Genomic DNA, 26527 nt, shown 5'->3' with positions numbered 1-26527 from the left:
TTATAAATCTCAACATTTATTATTATACAGATGGCAATAGTTCTATTTTTTTCTCAGAAAAATAACAGTTTACCATACATAACACAGATACACGGAATGTGAAATAAACATGCATTCACCCAATCATTCACTCTTTCTCTGATCCCAAAAAATGTTTACTGTAAAATCTAATTCCCAACAGAAATCTTAAACTTATCTGGAAGCAGAATAAACTATTAAAATACATTCCACCTAAGTCAAAGGCTTGATATTTAGAAAACTAATGCTTAATATTAAGATATCTGCAAATTTAAAGTATGGTTAAGGTGTAAAAAATATCTTCAAAAACTAACCAATTCAAATTCCAGTACGACTGTTGCCATCATTCTGTTACAAAATAAAACAATATACAAGTTACTATTAAACATCACAAGAATTCTAACTCTTTTCATAGAACCATATACACAGGTAAACTGATCTCCAACAAGAACAAAAGCTTTACATATTTGATAAATCAATGATAAATTAGTTAGAAATAAAATGTCAACATCAACAATGAAATAAATGAAAACACACTACCAGTAAACAAAATAAAGTAGGATTAATTAGATATAAACAAATAAAATTAAAATCTTGAATATTTTATATGGTGTTTATTCTTAACACCATTTGGTCAAAATTTTATGTATGAATAATCCTGTCTAAAGGAACCATTTTTTTTATCAAATCTCTGAAAAATAAACATTTCTGTGCACCAGAAATATGTAACATTGTTAGTATCTGGTGCTAAAACGTTATCCATTTTATCCTAAATATGTAAAAAACTACAGCCTAGTGATCTTTAAAAGCTTCCTCATCAAAAAAAAACATTCTTCATGATGGTCCTTTCTGACATGACGACACACACTTCTTTGGAAGTTTGTTTAAGCAGGAAAAAAAACCCTAATACACTATATTTGGTTTTAGATAACATTAAATGCCATTACATATCTTTTTCAAGAAACAAATAAAACATAATAACAATCCCATCCCGACCAGTCAGTTTTTGGTAGGTGTGACTAGTTTCTATTTATAGCACTTCAACAATTACATCACTGGATTTCTAATAAACTGATGGTCCCAATTTTTAAAGTTATCTTTGACAAACTAGTAGCCATTTTTGTTGTCAAGATTGTATATGAGTACCTATTATTATAATGATTTTTTTAAAACAACAATATATTTTGTAATCAAATATAAACTATCTTTCACACTTGATTTGTATAAGGCAGCAGCAACCGCTATCCACCAGTCCAAGAAAATAAGAGACAGTGCTGCATGAAATAAATAATAGCACTTTAAAGAAACAAATTAAAATAAGAATACCTTTCTTTACTGAAAAGTAGTAAATTGTTTGTGAGCAATGTGATGATAAATCAAAAAGAAAGAAAAGAAAAAATCTTTTCTGATCAATGAGAAATCTTTGATATAAATGGGGGTCAAAGTTTCTTGGATATTCTGTGCAAGCCAGTCCACAAAATCCAATCCGACAAACTAAAATTGCCATTCAGTCTATGTTCTAAAGTTTCAATCCACAAATTTATATCTCCAAGAAAAAGTCATTTTGACCCAAACCGCGAAATTTCATACCTACAAAATTAAACGATTTCAAAGAACATGCTGTTTCTGAAACAACTGTACAATGAAACATAACAATAAATGGAATTCTGACCTTTACGATGACAACAATCTTGATAATAATTTACATATATATTTTTTGCCAGAAACGAAAATAAATATACAAAGAACATAGAAATGTGGTATGGTCTAAAGAAACATTTGCTCTGACAAGGTATTTGTATCCAATTCTTTGTTGTTTTCAAAGCCATCAACGACAAAGCTGTCGCTCGTAGAAATATCAGTATGACAATCATTACTGTGTTAAGATCGTGTTTTGACACACAACATAAAATACAATTTTGAAATATCTGCATGTAACAGGCAAGTTTCGACAGTTCTTATGAAAAAATATCTGTATCTATATATATTTTACATTTTTCAGAAGTTTGTTGAAATATAATGGAGCATTATGTTTAAATATGTATTTCACATTTTCCAGTGGGATTTTCATGTTACGGAACTACAATCAAATGCAAAAGAATATTACTTATAAATAACTGGAATTATTTTCCAAATATGTTTTAATAAAGTCAAAGAAGCATACAAATACCTACAAAAACAACAAATAAAATCTGCTTCACCAAATTTAAAATGTAACAGAAACCAAAACAAATTCCTTAACATTTTTCCAGTATCAACATTGTGTAACCCCATGCTTTTACATGGGACTTTGCCCTATACATGTTTTGTTGTGCAAACAAAACTGGTATAATTTGGTAAAAACCATTAAAAAGAAATGAAATGCAAAGACGATATATTTGTTTTACATGTTGGATCAAAATATCTTTCACTCCTGAACACAATCTTTTAACATTTCCTTTGTGGCTGTGCTGCTCATGAAAATCTTGCATTGGATGTTCATTTGAGCCATGCCATGAGAAAACCAACACAGTGCATTTGCGACCAGCATGGATCCAGACCAGCCTGCGCATCCACGCAGTCAGGTCAGGATCCATGCTGTTCGCTAACGGTTTCTCTAATTGTAATAGGCTTTGAAAGCGAACAGCATGGATCTTGACCAGACAGCGTGGATGCGCAGGCTGGTCTCGATCCATGCTGGTCGCAGACGCACAATGTTGGTTTTCTCATGATGCGGCTCAATTCATTCTCACACTGAACTAAACAATAACCTTCTACATGATAAAACCATTTGTACCACTTACAGGTCATTTCCTCAGGACCACACTACTGTGTGTGGGACTATATTTATAAACAGTTACAATAGTATTGTGCTGAAGGTACGATTAATGTTTGGTCTAGCATGTCCGTATAATAAATCTAGATCTACATTACTATGACTGAGGTCCCTGACATGTTGAGTAACTACCAAAATGTTATAGATTTAACTGATGTTTACACTTATTTTTGTGGAACATGAGTAACGAACTTGCAATTTAATGAAATTTTTAAGCAATATAAAAGCTACCCAGACTAACATATATGCCCTTTGCTGTGAACACAAAAAACCCTACAGTAAAAAACTAAACTCTCTTAAACTTTGACTGCTATGAAAATGTGAATGCTTTCTACAGATATAACTAGATGTGTGTGCATAGGACACTGCTGTCCCCACTTTCTGTCACTGTTCATGGTTTCATGACTCTAGGTGAAACATTTTTAAGATATATGCTACACAAATGTTTAAGCATTTAATGTGTATTATTCATATTAAAGAAAATGCCCATAGATGCCACTTCAAAAATGACAAAAGAAAAGAAAATCTAGAGCCGACAGTCCTCTCAGGCCTGTTAATCTTTTTATCAAGGTATTAATGAAATATTAATAAATGAGCATATTTTACCAAACAACAATTCTTTAAACAAATAGTAAACAAAAATCCTACTTTTGTAACAAAGTTAAAAACAAAGCTTTTTGAAAAATTGCTGGTTTTGATCATCAGGGAAAAATTTTAAAACATAGAAGTAAGATTTTACTTTTTTAACAGTAATTCTGCAACAAATAATCTATCCCATATCAGAAAGACTGGCTTATGACAGGGTTTGTCCTAATAATTACACAGATTATGTCAATACAAGGAACATATGCATTGATCTGGATTGGACTGATAGAAACCCATCATTCTGTTTGTAACACAACTAATGTATACTTGATACAGCGAAGTAACTGTGTTTGAAAACATTTTGTGTCCTGCATTAAACAATATAATGTCACTTGTCATTAACTGGAATTTGAAGCTGTTGAGAAACAAATTATTTGCACTGTGCTTGGCATGTATTCTATAACAAGATAAATAGATTGCATGGCTATGATTTTTTTTTGGTGAAAAATGAGGTGTCAAATGAGAAATTTAAAAAAAATTGTCATCATGATTTTTTTTTAAATAATTAAAACAACACAGCTAAGGAAAATTCTGATTGTTTCCCACCAAAAATAACATGAAAGAAATGTTTTACATTGTAACAGTATTTGCACTTTGTACAGGTGATAGATACCTAAACCTAACTAAGAGATCTACTTCTTTGATTTGGGTTTCTTCCCTTTCACAATTTTTGGTTTATTCCTAATTGAGCCTGCCTTCTTTTTGCCAGTCTGAAATAAAAACATAATAGGAAAATGATTTCTTGAAAGCATCACTGCATGCACTATACAATTATACACGGAGTCTGCATAGTAAAATTGTTTCAATCAAACTGAAAATTTCGTTTGACAAATCTAGTTTATACTAATTCAATTCCACTTGATTGTAAAGGAATTTTTCAGCCAATTTGAATTACTCTGGGGTAAGCTTTCTGTAGAAAAAAGCACTTATGGTGTCAAATGTGGCTATGAAGTAACAACCACAGAAGGTAAGGAACACAAGACACCCGGAGGTCTAACACCTCCTCATCCACTACATTACTTATATTTTTCACACGAAGAGATTCAGTAGGAATTTCTTCATGGATGAAATTAAAGCAACCTTGCATTAAAAAGACCCCAACTAACAATAAGAACTTAAAGGTCATCAATCATTATTTAAGCAACATTTCTGATATTATCCAGTGTTTATAAATCTTAGCTTTTAGCCTGAACAGTCTAGTGGGAGTACTTTCCCTTTATTAGAATAGCTTATTTGAAGACCTGTGTTCAATACGCATTCATGCTTCAGGGGGGTAAAAAACACTGCATTACATAAGGAAATCTACAGCAAATGCAAATGATGTTAAAACTTTCAAACAAATCCATCAAGAAAAACAAAACATTTAAGAAATATGATAGACAGTCCTTACTTGTTAGATAAACCTTCTTACCTTTTTCTTTTTTCTAGATTTCTTAACAGGCTTTACTGGCTTGCCTTTCAGCTGTCTGTTTTCTAAATCTTTAACTTTATAAATACGAACAAGCCAATGCTCTGATGTGTAGGCTTCTTCTAAATGGGTTAAATCAAAGTTTTTATTCCCTATTTCTACTCCACGTGTTCTGTCATAGCCTGCTGGACTTCTGAAGTCAAGCTGGAATGATATATAATTATGAATATTTAGATGTACAACAAGAGGGTCATTTATCCTAAAGCTCTCACCTGTAAACAAGGCTTCAAGTGTATTTGTATAACGTAATGGTACAAGTACAGAGTTAGGTTTCTTCTATGTTAGCCTATATACATGTCATACACATTTTTGAACATAGGGCTGTAATTTGAACCATTAAGGTAGACACTACAATCACACACCAAATATCAAGGCTTTAGCTATTATTGATTCAGAGAAGATTTTCAAAGTTTCTTATATATAAGCCTATAGTAAGTACATGTCACACTCAGGGTGTGGCCATTTTTGACCTTAGGGCAATAATTTGCACAATTATGGTAAAGAGTCAAACCCTTTATATCTCATGCCAAATATCGAAGCTCTAGAGAAAAAGATTTTTAAAGTCTGATAGCTGAGAACCTATTTTTAACCAAAAAGACCCATATGTTCAATGAACTGGAGCTTTGTGCTCAGGTGAGCTAAAAATGATACAAGTTTAATAACAATGAGAATCTACATTTAAATACACATACTGCCAACATTTTTTTACATACACTACCAATTATCTACGAGTCCAAGCTTGGGTGGACAAGCAAATCTGTTGCCAGCTAACATCAAGTTACAATGGGAAGGAAATTTTGTGTTCTTTAATCAAAATATTTCTGTGTATCAAATAGTGATATTTTCCATTGATAAGAGTTTTGAAGCATTATCTTTGTCAGAATATGTGTATGTTTGCATCAAAACTCAATTCCTTGTAGAGGTAAGAATCTTACCTGTAATTCTCCAAATCTGTAGTATGACAGCTTATACATAAGGCAATTTAATAATGTTTTGGATCCCGAGGAGTCTACTCGAAATTCACCCTGTGGTGTGAAATAATCTGACTCCTGAAAATATAAAAAAAGAATACTGTTCAAGTACTGTCTACAAACTACAAAGTGTTCCATCTAAGAGTAAGTCTTGAAAAACATATAATAATAGTAAAAAGAATATTTGTCACTAAACATCAATTAACTTTTTAACAAAAGCTGTCACTATTGGTGACAAATGCCCCTGAAGTGTTAACAAGAATGCTACCGTTGTATGCGCAAAAATATCACACATCATTTCGTGACTTTGTGACCTTGACCCGGGTCATAAGCGTGACACACCTTCTCAATACTGTTAACATTTGTGTCAAATTGTTTTCAAGTGAGTTGGGTTTTATGGCGAATCAACACAAAATGGTCATATATCACCAAATCCCTTGATAAATGGCAGAGTTATGGACCAGACAAGAAACACCTTTAACTTCTAAGGGCTGACCCTGACCTTGGAGCTAGGGGTCTAGGTCTTGTGCATGACACCTCATCTCATTATAGGGAACATTTATGGCCAGTATTTTCAAAATCCCTTCATCAATGGCAGAGTTATGGACCGGACAAGAAACAGACCATTTTTTACCTATAACCTCTAAGTGTGACCTTGACCTTAGAGCTAGGGGTCTGGATCTTGCGCAAGACAAGTCGTCACATTATGAGGAACATTTATGCCAAGCAATTTCAAAATCCCTTGATGAATGGCAGAGTTATGGACCGGACTCGAAACATACCCTGTTAACCTTTGACCGCTGTGACCTTGACCATGGCGCTAGGGCTCTGGGTCTTGCGCACGACATGAAATCTTCGCCAAAGTTGACATTTAGAAAATTTCAGGAGTTAGATACAGGGCAGTAGCATATTACAAACTGATATGATTAATAACATATTGTAACACACAGAATGTTGTGTAGCTTAGCTAATAATAAAATGATTGAGTGGATACCACTTTCATCTGTACTGCACTTCTAGCTCATCAATCAGACAGACAATCTTTTAACATGAACATGTACAAATAACTGACAACTTCTCACAATATCACACAGGGAAAACTAACTTTGGATGCCGCATCTTTTTGACTAATTGTTGCTAAAAACAGAGGCAAGCCATCAATTAAAACTCACTGCCCTCTGATAGGAAGTTTGTGGCCCTCCCTCAAACTTAAATCACAGAAAAAAAAAACTTACCAAATAAACCTTTTTGCACTTACTCTAATATCTTTTGGATGCTCCCCTTCAGCAATACGAACCATCCACAGGAATTTGTTGATGTCATCACCCGAGTATCCAATTACTCCTCCAAAAATAACTAACACATAGTTTACATCTAATGCACGCATTATCTCATAGGCTGCACTCTCATTGGATGACATGGCTTTACCAACCTAAACAAACAAAATCATACCACAATAAAATATCACAAACACTTATAAATTTAATTTACAAACACTTGACAATTGTCCTATTCCAAATTTTATAACTATTACATAACTGTGTCCTCATCTATAATAACACTGTGATAACATTGGATTTACCTGACATTAAATTCATGGTTTTGACCAATATAGCTTTTTTGTTGCATCTCAAATTTGTGAACTTCGAAGTTAAAAGATGAAGGCATAAAGCAGTTTTCTTTTATTCTTTCCGGATTACTTTTTTTTTGACTGATACAACCCAAAAATGCATGAAAATTATTCTCACACAAATACTACTGATTTTACAGTAAGTAGACTTCAAAATGTTGATTTTCTACCAACTTGTTTCCTTTAATGCCAGTTTTACCTGTTTTCTGCAGGTAGCTGACTTTTTGAACCTAAGACCTGATTTGAAGCTGTTACGCTGTTGTGGTAATTCGGCCAGCCTGAGGAGACATTTTATTACTTAAATGACTTACCAAGGCTATATGACTGTTATTCCATGTATTGTTATCTACTAATGTTGTTTTGTTGCCCATGCCAGCAATCTGGTACCCATAATCCCACCATGACATCACTCGTGCTTTATCGTCGGTGTTCTGTCGTAACCAGTAGTATGCCTCTCTAAAGTCATCTAATATTGTCCGGCTCCTGTAACAGTACACAGCAATAAATTAAACAATCTTCTTCACACAATTCAATATATTATACAGCAAATTTATGTGTTGTTATTTTGTCATGGTGAGACATTAGGATAATCAAATTTGTATGTATTTGTCTAAAATTATTCAGGGATGCCACCAATTTCCCAGTGAGCAACATTTTTTATATTTTGGCTTAGGGCATGTTACACATCACAGAACTTAATTCAATTAAAGAAGATTTCTGTAGTTCTTTTGTAGACCCGAAGAAACATACACATTTACCTGATGATCAAAAATGCCACTGCTACATCTTTTTTTTGTGGACATAATGTTTTGTGGTTTTGGCCTAAACAGCTATTTCATGTGGAAATCAGACTGAGGTGTTGAAATGTTTGAAGACATTATCTGTTAATAGGGACTTAATTTCATGAACTGATGCAGCCAATAAATAGAAAAAATTTGTCCACCACGAATAATAATGATTTCACAGTAATTGTTGTAGGTTAATTCAGCCATGAAACTACAGCCACCTGTTTTATCAGCCAGTGTCATATAATTACTTTCCTGTACTTTTTTGGTGCACGGATTACAACTAACACGTATTCTTCAACCACTTGTACATAATTTCATCGTCTGATATTGCCTAGATTTTAAACTCTTTTTTTTTTTGTACAACATACTGTTTATGTCACTAAGGATTAATTTGTTCACAATACGTTATTTTAATTCATGTCTTCCACTTCACTGTCTATGTTACATACTTAGGATCAATTTTTACGTTATTATGTAAGAGGTCCAAATGTTAGACTGGCTATAGCCAAATATATTATCCTCTTCAAATAAAATAAAATTAATTATTATTATTACTAACTATGTCACAAATCTGTCTGAAGAATTAATTCTCCACTTATACATATGAAACCTTAAAACCTTCACCAACCATATTTTGTCAGCCAAGTCAAAGTAATGTGAAACTAAATGAAATGAAATAATGTGCTGCATGTGACAAAGTAAAACAAAAAAATCTGAAGGAGAAAACTTAGAGAAAACAATCGTGTGTTGCAGAAAAAAAATATTGAGAAAAGGTTTTTGAAAAAACAAAAATGTGTTGCCAGTTCAAGAAAGAATCTGTATTTACTTTTTTGAAACCAGCCATTATCCAAGGACTTATAACCTAAAAAGTATAATAACCCTTGCAGTGTTTTACCCTGTCCTCCTTCCCCTCCTATCATAATGTACAATCTTAGGATTAACTACTGTCTATCAATGTATCAGTTATTACATAACCTAGTGTTACCACAGCATCTTGCAATAACTTTTCCACACTCATCAATCATATCCACAAAGATAAGTTAAGAATTATGAGATAAACTTTTTCTGAACTCTGAAAACAAAATTTTTAAGAAAATGTTCAAACACAAAAAATTTCAAAGATAGCTCTATACTTCCAGCAACTCAGTAAGTTTTGTGTTTTCTCTTAGTTGGATTTAGAGTCACACCAACAATTTCGGCCATACAACGACCTTTCCAGCTTTTGATGCTGGAAGAAGACCAAGGTGCCCTAAATGAGCATTTATTCATGCACAGGTGGGTACCTAGGTAGAACCACTGACGTTGCTTAAGCAAGCTGGATGGCTTCCTCACTTGAGGAATTCTACACCCCACAAGGCTTTGAATCCCCAAAAACGAGCGGGCAACTGATTCAGTCAGTGACCTTACCCACTTGGCCCCGAAAGCCCCATTGGTTCAGTAAGATACCTGAAGGCTATAAAACTAAACTTACCCGTCATGATTGTAAGAAGCCAGTACAATACTCGGACTGGAGTATGCGCTGGATGTGACCCAGGTACAGTGGACGGCAAACAACATGAGCACCATTAACAAGGCAATCACTATAATACTTTTGATATTGATACCTAAAGCATCACTTTCCTTAGGTTTCTCCTCTTTCTTGTCTTTCTTTGTCTTACCAACCTGTAACAACAAAATTACAGCAATTATAGAACTGGCAATTCCATTAAAAATGCCATAATTATAATACTCTTGATATTGATGTGTTTTGAAGTCATATGCTGAATTCCAAGCTCTGGTGATGAAGACCCCAGGTGCTTCTCAGGCACTGTAACAGACATAGGCACGCATCCGTGCAGAACCATCAACATTCCCAAACCAGCTGAATGACTCCCTCACATGACTGATTATCTGTGTAGTACATGAACCCAAAGGTGATGGCAAAAGATTAAATCAATGACCTTAATTTCTAGGTAAACATGGAGCTACGTTTTCAAAATGCAAAATTGTGCCCCCAGGTGTATAACCGAAAATGTTTTTTAGGTTTAAGTTCAAAGGTTAAGATCATATGAAGGTCAAGGTTACCGCTATATAGGTCAGTTTGTAGGTTTTTCCACAAGTATTGTTTCGAGTATGAACTAAACTGAGTCATTAATGCGGGCTGTAGGTCCATAAAATGTTTTTTCTTAAGGTTTAGGTTTAAAGGTGAAGGTTATATATGGCTAAAGGTCATCTATACATCGCTCAGTTTGTAGGTCCTGCCACAAGCATTGTTGAATGTGAGTATGAACTAATTCGGGTCAGTAATGTGGGCTGTGGGCAAAACAGTAAAATCTGGTTCATATGAACGGACGGACAGTTCAATCGCTAAATGCCCGGGGGCATAAAAATTATCTAAAACTCAAAATGATCTCAGCATTTGTTCTGAACTTACTCCTTAGCAGTCTCCACTAATAAAACATAAAATACCTTGTTTCTCTAAACATGTATCACTATATTCTTTACAGACTGATGTTTTATGATGAGACAATGCATACAGCAGACTCATTTTTATTACACTACAGGTGCTTTTCTGATTACAATATTCTCACCTTGTCATAATATTTGTTATCTGCCTTGTTTTCCTGTGAATCATCCAGGGGTTTACTTGCAGTTTTAGGAGTGTCATCTTTGAGGTAGATCTCAAATGCTTTAGAGAAAGCAATAGCTGCGCACACACATACTATAGGAGTCAAGGTCAACATCAAACGAACCATAACCCCAGCAAAGTAGCTTGAAAATATGGCATACAAAACAACTGAAAAAAGAAGACAATAGGTTTTAATTAGTATATATCTATCAGTAATGCTTTATCAATGTAACAAAACTCAAGATTATTTTCTGTCCAATAATGTTGAAACATCTGTTACTTGATTAAATGATAAAACCTGGCTGTTAAACATAGCATAATATGGTGTTATTGAACAATTTGAACAGCAAGTTGTTACACTCTTAATATACAATGAAATAACACTCACTCATGCATCGAATTGATCAATGGCTTGAATATTCAGTCTCACTAGGGCAATTTATGTTTGTTACCTGTATATTTTCTATTTGGATCACTCCAAACCCCTTGATAACTTTCGAATTAAGCTCATTTTCTTGTGACTTTGGGGTTTTTGGGAATTTTATGTAAAGTGAGCTTGGCTTTACAGAAAATTCATAGACAATTCTTACTATTAAATTAGATTTGGGAATCCTTTATTCAACAATGTCATAAAAAACTTAGTTTTTTTCTGTTTTGCAGGTCTTTTCCCAGAGAAAAACAGATTTTCACTGTTTTTGTGTTAAATTAAAGCCTTGATTACTTACCAAACACTCTTTCATCGTTCACTTGTTTAATACAGTACCACACCCCAGCCGGGAATGCACAAACAAGGATGTGTAAATCAAAGAAAAATGAGACCCATGTTGTTGGTTGATGTTCTGACACAGAAGCAATAATTGGTATATGAATCTTGGCATAGCCTGTGTCCCAGAGAGAGTAAAATCTACCACTCCATGGGTGAATGTATCCTGAAATATGTAAAAGTAAAACTAAAGACCACAAAAGAATTTGGTTATAACAGGCATATTAAGGGCTGAATCTTTCCACTCATTTCACAGAGAATAACCTTTCACATCAGAAACAAAGTGCAAAAAAAAGTTACTAACACAGAAGAAGATAGAGATAGAGGATATTTGTTTGTTTCACTGTAAGATTGAAATATCTTTCACAAATGAACACCATATCCAATATTTTCACGACAGGCATGGCCACGAGTGAAAATGTAATATATGGTGTTCATGAGTGAAAGATATTTTAATCTTACAATTAAAACAAACAAATTTTCTGTTTATTTCATGTTTTGACTGAATTTACCCATTTTAGTTTCCTACCAGTTAAAAATATAATTGATATTTTTCACTGTGAAAATACCAGATATATTTCACTCTAATATTGAGATAGTTCACTGAAATACATATAATAAATTCTACTCTTTCTCTTTAACATGGGGCACTATTTTTTTAAACTATTATTGTCTAGGTAGTTAATTACAAAATAATGAAACAACTCAAGCTAATTTCAGAAAAGGATTGTTTAGGGAAAATGTAATTACAAAGCAAAAACAGAGCTAATAATAAGAAAACTCACCTGCCCAGGTTAATCCTACAACTGCCAGGAATATAAGCCCTGCTGCCAGGCCAACAGACATAATAAAGAAGAATTTAAACTCTGACTTGGTCAGGAAAGATTGTACATACTTCAACAGCGCATATGCATTCAGCAAAGCAAATACACCTGCAATATTCAAACAAGAAAATAAAGATTACAGTAGTGTGAGGAAATGTTTGGTGCACAAATACGATGTCATATTTAACCATTAAACAATTACATCATCCTTGCACCCTAGAAAAACTGATCTCACGCTTTAATTAATGTCAATGAAAGTAATATTATATACTTTTTTAAATTTAATTTGTTATTCTGCTTTGGCTTACAATCTTTTTTCTTATTTAAGTAGTTTAATATTTCTATACATACTAATGTATTGTCAAAGCATGTATTCTGATCCTGTTTAAAACTTAACCCCGAAGTTACAGACTGTCTAGTCGTACTACTGCCTAAGTAACACAAATCCAATATTTCATTTATAAGAGTCTTTTTTAGGTATTTCTCATTAAATACCTCACAGATCTTATCGTCTACTATTACCATTATTAAAAGTCTATAGAACTCCTTTCTTCCTTAATTACCCCAAAGACAGATCTATCTCATCAAGATAATATGAAATGTTATTATTGTACCGAGGTAATCAATACGGCAATGAATCAAACACATCCATTTATAGTACAGCAAATTACTGTAGAAGTCATTAAGATAATATCTTCATCTCACTGTGGAACATAATTATAATTGTTTGTTTTCTTGGCATCTTGTTTTGTTGTCGTACCGACACAATTATAGGTCAAATGGCGACTTTCTAGTTTTGATGGTGCATTATTTCATCACAGGCAGGCACATGGGTAGAACGACATGACCTCCCCACAAGAAGAATTCAACACCTCGAGTGAGACTTGAACCTACACCAGTGAGGGGTAAGTAATTCAAAGTCAGCGACCATAATCACAAGGCCACGGAAGCCACTGTGGAGCATATCATGATAAGCTCTAAGTTAATGATTTCTTAACAGCTACAGTTAAATGATACGACTAGTGTTTGTTTATTACCTTTTTTGCAACAAATGAGCATGAAAGCTGTCAATACATACAGTTAAAATGATCTCAAAATGACATCACTGAATGAGATATTCTAAGCCAGACTTCTACTTTCGACTTGTACAGATATAAAGTGTATGTTGTGAGGCTCTGTAATATCAAGTATTTTTCATCTAACTACTAATTTACTGACCTGCTGAAGCCATATGTTCACTAGTGGAGATTGGGTTGAACCCTACGAATGGAACTTGCATGGAAAGGATCAAGCCGATGATAAAAAATGAGTTGTATGCTGAAAAATACAAGTATTTTCATTAAAACATTATGTCCATAGAATTACACAATGTCTAGCAGGATAAACCTGTTCTTTACATTTTATATCATGATTTTACACAGAGGCTTGCAGGGAAGAACTATCCTTCACATTGTTCATGAGTTTACTCAAAAAGAAAGTAGTGGATTAGAGATACTTTTCACATTCTACATCACAATTTTGTAAAATGATTAGAGAACAATGCTATTCTTCAAATTCTACAACATGATTCTACACAACTAGCAGGGCAGACCTATTCTTCACTTTCTATGTCATGACTTTATGCCAAAACTATCTGGACAGGGTGATTCTTCACATTTCACATCAATGATTTTACTCAATGACAAACAGGATTGTTCTATTTTTCGTATTTTACATCATGATTTCGCTGTGCAGAGTGATTCTTCACACTTTTTTTATCAAGATTTTACTCGACTTGCACAGTCAAATTTTACAGATGACGAAAAAGTTGCGTTTACTAATCTAATAACTGAATCACGTTTTTCCCTTTTTACTTGTTATTACTAACAAATGTAAGTGTTTCAGACATTTCTGGCGGCAAGCCGTTTTAAAAAGAAAATGTAGAATAAGATACCTATATAAATACGTCTTGAATATCTTCCCATGAGAATGAGCACAAACACATGAAGTGGTATCAAGTTGATAATGAATACATATCCTCCCCATGCTGATACCTACAATATATAACTTCAATGTCAGACAGGGATCAGGTTTTACCAAAAAAAAAAAAAAAAAAAAAAAAAAAAAAATCAAACAGCAAACTAGATATGTATTCTCACGTACTGTCACTGTAAGATCACCATATGTTATTTGTTGACAGTGCAAGATTATGTACACTATCATATTACCTTGATGTTGTGGGTAATGATACTACAAAACATCATTAAGAACCCCAGGTGCACAACTTCACATGTTCAACAACTTTCCTTTTCATTTTCATAACTCTGGTCTTGCAGGGCGAAATCCCAAACAAAACCTTAGCTGCATAAATTCACATGCTGAACAATAGTCCTATAATGTTTCATAGCTTTATGTCAAATACTTTTTGAGATATATGCAGTACATATTTTTAAACCCTTTATGCATATTTTAGACCATGTCAAGGGCCATGACTCTTCCCAGGTGAAATCCTTAAACAAAATCTCAGATGCACAACTTAAAATGCTAACTAACAATTCTAGGATGTTTGACGAATCTAAGTCAAACATTATTTATAACAAGAGCTCGTCGAACACGAAATGCCCCCCTTGTTGCATTCAGTAATGTGAAAGTAGGCCACTAGGTCAGATCAAGGTCAAATTTTATTTTGAAACAAAAAACTATGCATGTGGTCCAAATTTGAAGCCTGTACCTTCAAAAATGTGAAAGTAGGTCACTAGGTCAATAACAAGGTCAAAGTTTTTTTCGGTACACAAACCTATGCATGTGGTCCAAATTTGAAGGCTGTAGCTACAGAAATGTGAAAGTAGGTCACTAGGTCAAGATCAAGGTCAACTCATGTCAAGGTTCATCTTGCCACTCAAAACTATACATGTGGTCCAAATTTGAATTATGTAAGTTATAGACATGAAGGTTCTAAGTTTTTCCCTATATAAGTGTATATGAATCATATGACCACTACTAAATATCAAAGCCATAGTCTTTGTGGTTTGGACAAGATTTTCGAAGTTTTTCCCTATACAAGTCTATGTAAACCATGTGACCCCCAGGGCAGAGCCATATTTGACCCTAGGGGAATAATTTGAACAATCTTAGTAGAGGACCACTAGATGATGTCATATATAAAATATCAAAGCCCTAGGCCCTGTGGTTTTGGACAAGAGGTTTTTCAAAGTTTTTTCCTATATAAGTCTATATAAACCATGAGACCCCCGGGGCCGGGCCATATTTGACCCCAGGGAAATAATCTGAACAATCTTGGTAGAGGACCACTAGATTTTGCTAAATACCAAATATCAAAGCCCTAGGCCCTATGGTTTTGGACAAGAAGATCAGAAACCGTTCTAACTGTTCCTGGCCAATGTGACCTTGACCTTTGACCTATTGACCTCAAAATCAATAGGGGTCATAGCCAACCTAACTATCAATTTTCCTGACACTAGGCCCAAGCGTTCTAGAGTTATTGCCTGGAAACCATTTTACTGTTCCTGGTCACTGTGACCTTGACCTTTGACATACTGACCTCAAAATCAATAGGGGTCATCTGCTGGTCATGACCAACCTCCCTATCAACTTTCGTGACTCTAGGCCTAAGTGTTCTTGAGTTATCATCCGGAAACCGTTTTACTGTTCAGGGTCACTGTGACCTTGACCTTTAACATACTGACCTCAAAATCAATAGGGGTCATCTGCTGGTCATTACCATCCTCCCTATCAACTTTCATGATCCTGGGCCCAAGTGTTCCTGAGTTATCATCCGGAAACCGTTTTACTATTCAGGGTCACTGTGACCTTGACCTTTGACATACAGACCTCAAAATCAATAGGGGTCATCTGCTGGTGATGACCAACCTCCCTATCAACTTTCATGATCCCAGGCCCAAGCGTTCTTGAGTTATCATCCGGAAACGGATTGGTCTACATTCTGACCGACCGACCGACATCTGCAAAACAATATACCCCTCCTTCTTCGAAGGGGGGCATAATAATATGGACAGACAAAAGTAACATTTTACCCTTTTTATTGAAATACTCTAAACCACATCATAATGAATATGACTACGGATGCAGGAAAAGATGGAATATAAGTATAATTACAAAGAGCCATAACTCGAGCAATCTGGCTGAAACTTGTATGGCAACATTTCCTTATAGCAGTTATTTCTTTTTTCTCCTAACAGTCTCATACATATGGCTCTGGATGGACAGGAAAAAAAAAAAGATAAAACACTACAGATCTTTTCTTTCTTAGGCAATCTGAATGAAACTTGCTGTGCGGATTTTCCTTCCAGCTGTTATCATTTTTATCATGTTTTAATGAAATCCTTCAAACAATGTCTGAGATATGGACCTAGACAGGACAGATGGACGCCAAAATGATATCCCTCCATCTTTGGGGTAAAAATAAGAATCATGCATTACCATATAGAAGTAAGACAAAGCTGTAAATACTGCCCAAAATAGTGACCCAGTCTTCACAGATTTTATCTGAAAATAAAAAAAAACAAAGGTAATGCCATTTTCATTAGGATGCTGAAAACATGGTCAAGAAATGTTGAAATACCTGGGTATCCCTTTAATTTTTGACACAAAAATTAAATTTAATATAGCTGTGCATTGAAATATTTCATTTAGTTAATGATTAGCTAGGAACAGTAAGCTACATATGGTTACTTACCCACAAAAAGTATGTGAACATGAGAGCAAAAATTGCAATGCCTTCGTTATCATAGCTGCCTGCCACCGACCGTGATATATATCCTGGCACTGCAAGTATAAGCAATTACAGATTTACAATATTTTAGATCAATAGTTACTCATCAGTCCTAGAACCCCAACCTTTGGTGGAGCCTTCTCATTAAAGTTTCAGTTTCACAGTGATTTACTTCTGGTAGTAATAGGTTACTTAATCAATGATTATGTAACAAGTCCAGAAGGCAAAAGAAATCTGAATATATACATTTTGTAGATACATATATATCATTTTTCTCAACAAACATTTCAGTACTCCACAAGAATTGTTTTATGTCAGCAGTAATAACATATTACTAATCATATAAAGTAATTTCTTTTTTTTTTTCAAATTCCAGCAGCTTTATTATGTTTTAGATTCTTTTACTCTTTTGCTATTATACTTCATGAAAACTTTTAGAGATTATCAGATACATGTATATTTGTGTCATTTTTTTTTATATTAGTACCTACTTGTCCAATTTTCAAAATGTAATTAGGCCATGTCATACCTGATACTCTGGTTATAGTTACAATGACAGTATAACATAGGATTCTACTTTAACTTTTTATTTCCCAGAAAACTACCATTTCAGACACAAAATCTTCCAATCAGATAAAAACTTACACAATATCCCACATTTGTAACAAAATACTGTCAGAAATTTCCATTTTCATGCAAAAGTTTCAACAGGGAAGCAAAATTAGATAAAATACGAACCAATTGCTATGAAACATGCTGCAAAGAGTCCAGCTCCTGCTGACCAGATCTCCCTGGTAAACAAATACACAGACACGGCTGTCATCCCACTGTAATATAAAACATTAGCATGAATAGCTGAATATAAAATATAAGGACATGATAAGCACCCTGTCTGATAATTAAGTAGGAAGATTTGCTATAATTGGCAATTATCATTTTCAGGTTTGCATTCAATTAAGGTTGCAGTCTGAACTTCAGACTATCTTGGAAATGTCTGACATTCAATAGATTTAGCCAGAAGTTTCTTGATAAAGCTCAAAAAGGCTGAAAATTAAATATCTGAAAGCACTGGCACCACTATTTCCAGACATAATCTGCAGATGGAAATACAATCTTTAGCGATTTGTAAGAATGGATGTCAAACTGTGTACACATGTTAAAGTAGCTGTCTGACAAAATTCTCAAAATGTTAACAACATATGAAAACATATCAACTGGTATTTCTAAATGTCTGGTAATGGCCTTATACCAAAAATATGATAATTATAAACATTCAACTAGTGGAACTTGTACCGTTTCCCTACCTGAATATTGGTGCAAGGAACACACATATATCACGGATATGTACTGGTATATTCAACATATGAAGCAACCAGTGAATGGAGCCAGAAGTGACCATCAACCCGGGATACACCTGAAAGTACACATTTCTTGTTTTGAGATTTTATCAAACTATATGAAAGCTAAATAGTTAACTTCAGGGGATAAAGTTATATATGTGAGAATGCAAAACAGGTAACTCCACATGATCAAGTTTATAAGACAAGAGGACCATGATGGCCCTGAATCGCTCACCTGTCCCCACATGACCCAGTTTTGAACTTAGTATGACATTATTTTTTATTATTTGACCCAGTTTTGAACTTGACCTAGATATCATCAAGATAAAAATTCTGACCAAATTTCATGAAGATCCATTGAAAAATATGTAGAGAGGTCACAAGGTTTTTCTATTATTTGACCTAATGACCTAGTTTTAAAAGGCATGTGATCCAGTTTTGAACTTGACCTAGATATCATCAAGCTGAACATTCTCACCAATTTTCATGAAGATCTCATGAAAAGTATGGCCTCTAGAGAGGTCACAAGGTTTTTCTATTTTTATACCTACTGGCCTAGTTTTTGACCGCACATGACCCAGTTTCGAAATTTATCTAGGTATCATCAAGGTGAATATTCAGACCAATTTTCATGAAGATCCATTGAAAAATATGGCCTCTAGAGAGGTCAAAAGGTTTTTCTATTTTTAGACCTACTGACCTAGTTTTTGACTGCAGTTGACCCAGTTTCAAACTTGACCTAGATATCATCAAGATTAATATTCAGATTAACTTTAATACAGATCCCATGAAAAATATGGCCTCTAGAGAGGTCACAATGCTTTTTATTATTTGACCTACTGACCTAGTTTTTGAGGACAAGTGACCCAGTTTCGAACCTGACCGAGATATCATCAAGGTGAACATTCTGACCAATTTTCATGAAGATCCATTGAAAAGTATGGCCTCTAGAGAGGTCAAAAGGTTTTTCTATTTTTAGACCTACTGACCTAGTTTTGATCGCAGTTGACCCAGTTTCGAACTTGACCTAGATATCATCAAGATAAACATTCTGACCAACTTTCATAAAGATCCCATGAAAAATGTGACCTCTAGAGTGGTCACAAGCGAAAGTTTACGGACGGACAGACGAATGCACGCACGGACAACTGACGCCACACGATCACAAAGGCTCACCTTGTGACTTTGTGACAGGTGAGCTAAAAACAGGTAACTTCTGGTGATTATTTTATGAACATGAGAAAGCAAATATGGTAACTTCAGGTGATCAAGTTTATACATGAGGGAAAGCTAAACATGTAACTTCAAGTTTTACTATTCATCATTCATACAATGATATCGAAGCTGTGTTAAGCTCAAGATGTTATAAAGAAGTCAAATTACTCTCAACCTCTTCAATGTTTAACACAGTTTATAGAGTTAGAGAGAACAAAGATAAGGAAGGATACTTGTTTTCCTCTAAGCTGTTTTGTAACTTTTGTTACTGAGTTAACTGATGAACAGAATATCTAATTTGTGTAGTTTCAGTATCATATTCATGAACTTGTTGAATAGAACAGTATTATTTTAAACAGTTGTTAGCATAATTATTACTATAATTTTATTTAACTTGTTCAATAAATTCAATATTGAAACTACCTCTATATAGAAATATGATATATCAATGGCAATGTAATTTTCATCAAAATATGTTTTTTCACTATTTATACAACAAGAGCTGTCGGAGGACAGCAACGCTCGACTATTTAACAGCCTTGTCGCTTGAATGAATAAGAAAGTCGAAAAAGGGGCATAATTTAGTAAAAAAGTAAAATAGGGTTATGGAACCTGCATAGTGCTTATCAGCTCATGACAGTGGACAAGTGTATGAAGTTTCAATCCATTCCCATTAGTGGGTACTGATACCAGCTTACATATAAGAATTTAACCCAAAAACTCCTAAGTTGAAAAAGGGGCATAATTTTGTAAAATGCAAAGTTGAGTTATTGACCCTTTGCACTGCATGTCATATCATGACAGTGAACTAGTGTGTGAAGTTTCAATCCTTTCCCATTAGTGGATACTGAGATACCAGCTTACATACAAAAACTTAACCAAAAATTTCTATGTTGAAAAAGGGGCATAATTTTGTGAAAAGGCAAAATAGAGTTATGGAACCTGTGCAATGTAAGTCAGATTATCACAGTAAATAAGTGTGTGAAGTTTCAATCCATTCCCACAAGTGGTTACTGAGATACCAGCTTACATACAAAACCTTAACCAAAAATTTCTAAGTCAAAAAAGGGGCATAATTTTGTAAAAAAGCAAAACAGAGTTATGGAACCTGTGCAATGTAAGTCAGTTTATCACAGTGAATAAGTGTGTGAAGTTTCAATCCATTCCCACAAGTGGTTGCTGAGATACCAGCTTACATACAAAAACTTAACCAAATCGGGACGCGGACGCCGATGCGGACACGGACGCCGACGCATGGGCGAGTCCAATAGCTCTACTATTCTATGAATAGTCGAGCTAAAAACGAGTTATTTTTGTTCACATAACTGATTGTTCTGACAAAGCATCTGATCAATATAAATACATGTGACTTTTTTTATTAAGCAAACAACAACTTCCTCTTACATTAAGGAAATTTAACAGTTGTTTAAACTTGCTTGCCTAAGGTCACTGCTCATACAGGTCAAAGAGTGAATCTCAAAATCTTCAAATGTCATTATAACCACCAGCAGGTCATTACCTGTCACAATTAGGCCAAAGGGGGGAACAGTAACATACATATTTATATATATATACAATTCAATTTTAATTGCTTCTAATTTTCTTTCTAGTTTTTGTACACATTTGAAAACTGAATTAAAATATCATAACTGCCCATGAACAGGATGAATAGAGCAAAATAGTTATGTATTAATGCTTAAACAACATGATCATATTAAAAGGGATTTTAACGCCAAATAATATAACAAGAGCTGCCAGTGGACAGCGCGCACGACTATTCTCAGTGCTTGACAGTATAATATAAGCAATTAGTAAAACTTTAACATTACAATAAGCATATTGTAAGTCGAAAAGGGGCCATAATTCAGTCAAAATGCTTGATAGAGTTGCCTCCTCCTTTTTACAGACTGGGGTCGTGATGGTAAACAAGTATGCAAAATATGAAAGCAATTACTCAATGGATTTTGAAAATATTTGGGGTGGTACGCAAACTTTAACATTTATTCTAAGTCAAAAAGGGGCCATAATTCAGTCAAAATGCTTGATAGAGTTGCCTCCTCCTTTTTACAGACTGGGGTCATGATGGTAAACAAGTATGCAAAATATGAAAGCATTATCTCAATGGACTTTGAAAATATTTGGGGTGGTACGCAAACTTTAACATTTAACATTAAACTCTAATGCCGACACCGGGACGAGTAGGATATCTCCCCTATTCTTTGAATAGTCGAGCTAACAAACAGTTAATATTTCCTCTCGACAAATTTAACTTTGCAAATTCATTCAGTTCTTATTCTTTCTACTGACCCTGAATTAATCATTTACAATTAACAACATTTAATAAGAAACTGAATGTATATTCAAGTTTTGGTGAATGTCAAGCTAGCAAACAAAGTCAAATGAATGACAAATCACAAGTTTAACATTAAAAATATTATACAGTTTAGTTAAATTTTTCAACAACAATTGTATAAAATCTATTCTTTTGACATACCGTTCCTCCAACAATTCTGCCAAGTGGGTACCAGGCTCTTTCATCAAACCAGTTGAGGAAGTTGTAGAACCCATGATTTACCATGTAATGCGTTGATCTATAGTTGAACCTGTTGAAGAGACAAGAAGACAATCTTAACTCCAAACATGTATCAATTAGCGTTCCAACTTACTGGGGTAAATCCAGGTATACTGTAAAAGTCACACTATGGTAAAAACATCTATACTCAAGTTACAAAAAACATACCAAAAGGTTTATCAGCTTTTGATGAAAAACTTCCTGATTTTGTGGGCATCGAGTGTTGTAATAATTAAGCAAATGTTGCAGATGAAGTGACTTTCAGACAGCCATTGTCGTATCTGGTAACAGTATTAGCTTATCATATCTCCTGATTGACATTGTCTAAAACAAGTCTGTCTTTCCGTATAATAGATAATGAATCTGTTATAGAATATTGCGTGCAGGTATGCATCTGTGCAAGAAACTTTAAAATGGGAGAGGGAATACTAGTTTTGTTAGTTCTGGCAACCATAACTTAACTGACGTGATTTCTATTTTGTGAATTTGTGATGGTAGCAGCCATAAAGTTATGGCCTAATCCCATTCTGGTTACCTAACCAGTGTCAAACCGCAACATATGCACACTGACTCTAATGAGAAACTGATGATGTCACGTGAAGTTCCTAACACATGGTTATTTTTGAATAAGAAGATCAACATTTTAGATTTTTATGAATTTATCTGAATTATAAATATAAGCATTTTCAAAAGCGTTCATGAAAACATACCTTTGAAGGTTTAACTTTACAAAAAGGTCAATAAATAACGATTTATACTGCCAGTTTGTTTTCAAAACGAGGAGTACAGTACCTTGATCACTTCAAATTTCAAAACTGCTATGGTGGACAAAATATTTTCCCAGGTAAGTACCTGTTACCATGTGTGTATAACTCATCTTCAGATTCATGGATTGTGTTAAATGGTTTATTTTATGTCAGTTTTTGAGTAAAACATGAGTCCACAGTATTTCATTTGATGAAATTATAGTGGGATAGATCAGGGATTTCTCTGGATCAATTTTACTTTGCGCAAACAAATTCGCAAATCAGATAATGGTTTCTCCACTGGCTCGAAAATTGGAGCCAATAGTCTGTGAGATGTGAAAGGGAGTTTTTCACCATTTCAAACCTGGGGCCCGGGGCCCATTCAATTGGGAGATTTCAAAAATAAGTTTTACCATTATATGATATTTATATCAGCACTGTATGTCATATAACAAATACAAGTAAATTTTTCTGATGTTTTTTGTCTCTTGAAAGTGTCAACTAAATTGCACAATAAAAGTCACAAAAAACTCAAGACAAAGAAGGGTCAGTAAAACATTCAGATTTAGGTGATCAGTACCAGTAGTGATGGGACATCGGCTGGAAAACTCCAACCGATTATCGGTTGGAAGCGGTTAGCAAACCGATGTGATGTATCGGAAAAATAATCGGTTGAATGTTATTTACTTTTATACCTGTTTATTCAGATAGTCATGCCTTTAAAGTGACTGTTTTACTTAAAATTCATATGCTCTTTTGAAAAATAAAGAACTACCATTAATCAGATGTTTTAAAGCTGGTTCCTGGTAAACAGAAACTTGTTTAGTAATGACTAATTAGTTGCAGACAGGAAAACAACAATAAATTGCAATCTGGTGTACATGTATCATAGACTCGTAGCTGTCATTTGTGACAGTTGACTGGTATATCTGTAACATATCTAGCATACAGGAAGGAAGTACAGATATTTCAGTCTTTCTCTGGCTGACAAAAATAGTGATTGTAGAAAATCATTAAATGAATTCAGTTATTTTTCGGTAATATAAATATTTTCATACAATGGTTACCATAGCCTGACACTACTGAGTAGCACCATGTTCCAACTACTTGTTGCTATGGCATATAACAATGTCATGAAGCTTGGTAAAAAAATGATCAGATAAAAATCAGAGTTTAATCTGTTTCAATTATTATTTTTATGTACACTGGTCAGCGGTACTGGGTAAACGGAATTTCGGCAGAAAAAAAATCATGACAACTCGACAAATGCAACTGTATAAAAACACCAAAGTTCTTTCCATTGAAATTACATCATGGACACGGAAATTTGACGGCATTAGTGTCCAGTTTCAACAGATAAATTCCCTCGGGCATACCGTTGTAAAACACGAAAATTTATCAAAGTTTCTCTAATTTATTTTGCCCCACTTTTATTGACGCTATGGACACCGCCATGTTATCAGCTGTGCCTAACTGTAAGATGTTAAATCCATTTTCATTGGATAACTGAAACGAAATACTAACGTTTGATTGTCGGCATACTTCTGTTTTATCCGTTGTATATGCAAGTAGTCCATATTTCGGATATTTCTAGGTAAACATAAATTCTCACGCACCGTATTTCCCTTCGGAAACCGTCGTTATACCCGTGTAGATTCGTACCCGCTATCGACTCCGAGAAAACATAATCGATTATCGGAATCGGTTGGACTTTTCTAGCCGTCAATCGATTATATCCGCTAATCGGCCCATCACTAAGTACCAGCTTCACTTGTGTGCAGTGTTATATCCAATGTTTTATAACGGGCTAGATCCGACTCATCCGAGGATGTTTTTAATTCGTCATCGGCGTTCGCTTATCTTACCAAGTCTTGGGACTTTATCACAGTTGCCTGTTTCTCAGCCAAAGCTTGACAGCTTTTTGTTGTCAGCAGCATATTTTTTTATGACTTTATTTGTATAATATTTACTATTTATTATTAATATCACTCAACATAATTTTCATTTCCGGTAAAAATCGGCGAGTTCGGGTAAATGTGATCGCGGTCATGTATACGGAACATAGAACAGTTCGCAGGATTTAATCAAATCGGTACCTGAGCGGATATTCAATTAAACAGGAACAGCGCTAACTCGATTAAATATACGGAACAAAAATCAAAACAAAATCGGAAACCTGAAAACTGGTATTTTTTGGCAAAACCACAAAATTGGGAAAATAAGCAAATTTCTGCAATTGGGATGGGGCCGAAATTCGGCCAACAAATCGGCCTTAAAAAATCCCTGACAAAATACCGATATTGTTAAGATATAATAATAATTACAGGCATTCATATCAAACACGTATAGTCCTATATAGTTATTATAATTTATTTCAATTATTTAGATACCAATTTACTGTGCCGCGACATCACAAGCGATATTTCGTTAATTATACCCCTAAAATGTCACTATCTACTCAAACCTCAAAGTGTCATACAGATGAAATAAACAACACAACTTGACAATCGATGATCAAGCATGACCTTTACCCTGGATCAATTTCCTTTGAAAAGTTTACGAGATTTATGTCCGTGAGAACAATTTGATCGCTGATTATTTTCATTGTATTGTCTGTTGGCGCCACTGAAATTGGTCAACTGAAGATTTTTAGTGCCAGAATTTATTTTTGTCACCATTGGCGCCCAACAGCAAATCCCCTGCAGATTTCTGGTTGGGTTTCTATATGGGCTTCATATCAGCTTGGAGATCCGTAATGCATACACACATCTCTGAAGCTGATTTTTTTGCTTCGGCATTGCTTGGTGTCTTGGTGATAGGTTTGCACTTATCATTTTTTTTGAACATATGCTGAGATTTGCTGGCCTTGCTCAAGTTGTTGTGGAAGATACTAATAAACATCAAAAACAGTTTGCATCAGTGTGAAATAATAAAACCACGTTATACAAATCTATTTCCACAATTACACATCACTGTCATTCAAAATCCATGTATATATTTTATGCAAATTATGGAAATATAATTATTCCATTCCCCACCCACCAAATATGCATTACGAAATTTCTTACCATGGATCAAATTCGTGGATAATGCTTTCAAATCGAATGACTGCAAATAGCCGAGAACTAAATCCTACAAGCCATGCTAAAGATAATGTTACAAATGAAATCAAGCTTTTCCATCCTCCAGGATTAAACAATGAAGAACTAATATCTGTTTTGATACCGGTGTCAGCCATCTTTGCGGCTTGCACACGTTTAGATCAATGAACCAATCAGCTTTCGCCACAGGCATCTGAATCGGAAGTCCTCTACTCTGAACCTACAACAAGGGAGAAGTCGCCTAAATATCGCTCGCCTGAGGAAATCAAACAAATGAAATAAATAACGCTT

At 34.4% G+C, this 26527-nt stretch overlaps 1 protein-coding gene across 1 annotated transcript; it reads right to left on the bottom strand.

Annotated features, from left to right (window-relative positions):
* On the bottom strand, positions 1–26401 carry LOC123560748 (dolichyl-diphosphooligosaccharide--protein glycosyltransferase subunit STT3B-like). The gene is made up of 17 exons (XM_053553009.1): positions 26204–26401; positions 22312–22420; positions 18567–18676; positions 18001–18089; positions 17227–17315; positions 16971–17036; positions 14464–14563; positions 13749–13847; positions 12492–12638; positions 11669–11872; positions 10906–11111; positions 9807–9997; positions 7859–8030; positions 7176–7349; positions 5882–5995; positions 4890–5090; positions 1–4188 (listed from the first exon to the last, which is right to left on the bottom strand). The coding sequence occupies exons 1-17, from the start codon at positions 26371–26373 to the stop codon at positions 4111–4113; spliced, it is 2319 nt and encodes a 772-aa protein (XP_053408984.1). The 5' UTR covers positions 26374–26401; the 3' UTR covers positions 1–4110.
* Between the last annotated feature and the right edge of the window lie 126 nt (positions 26402–26527).

The sequence above is a fragment of the Mercenaria mercenaria genome, chromosome 10 (assembly GCF_021730395.1).
Source record: "Mercenaria mercenaria strain notata chromosome 10, MADL_Memer_1, whole genome shotgun sequence".
Taxonomy (NCBI): domain Eukaryota; kingdom Metazoa; phylum Mollusca; class Bivalvia; order Venerida; family Veneridae; genus Mercenaria; species Mercenaria mercenaria.
Note: the sequence above shows the minus strand (reverse complement) of the source record. Positions and strands in the feature narration are given on the sequence as shown.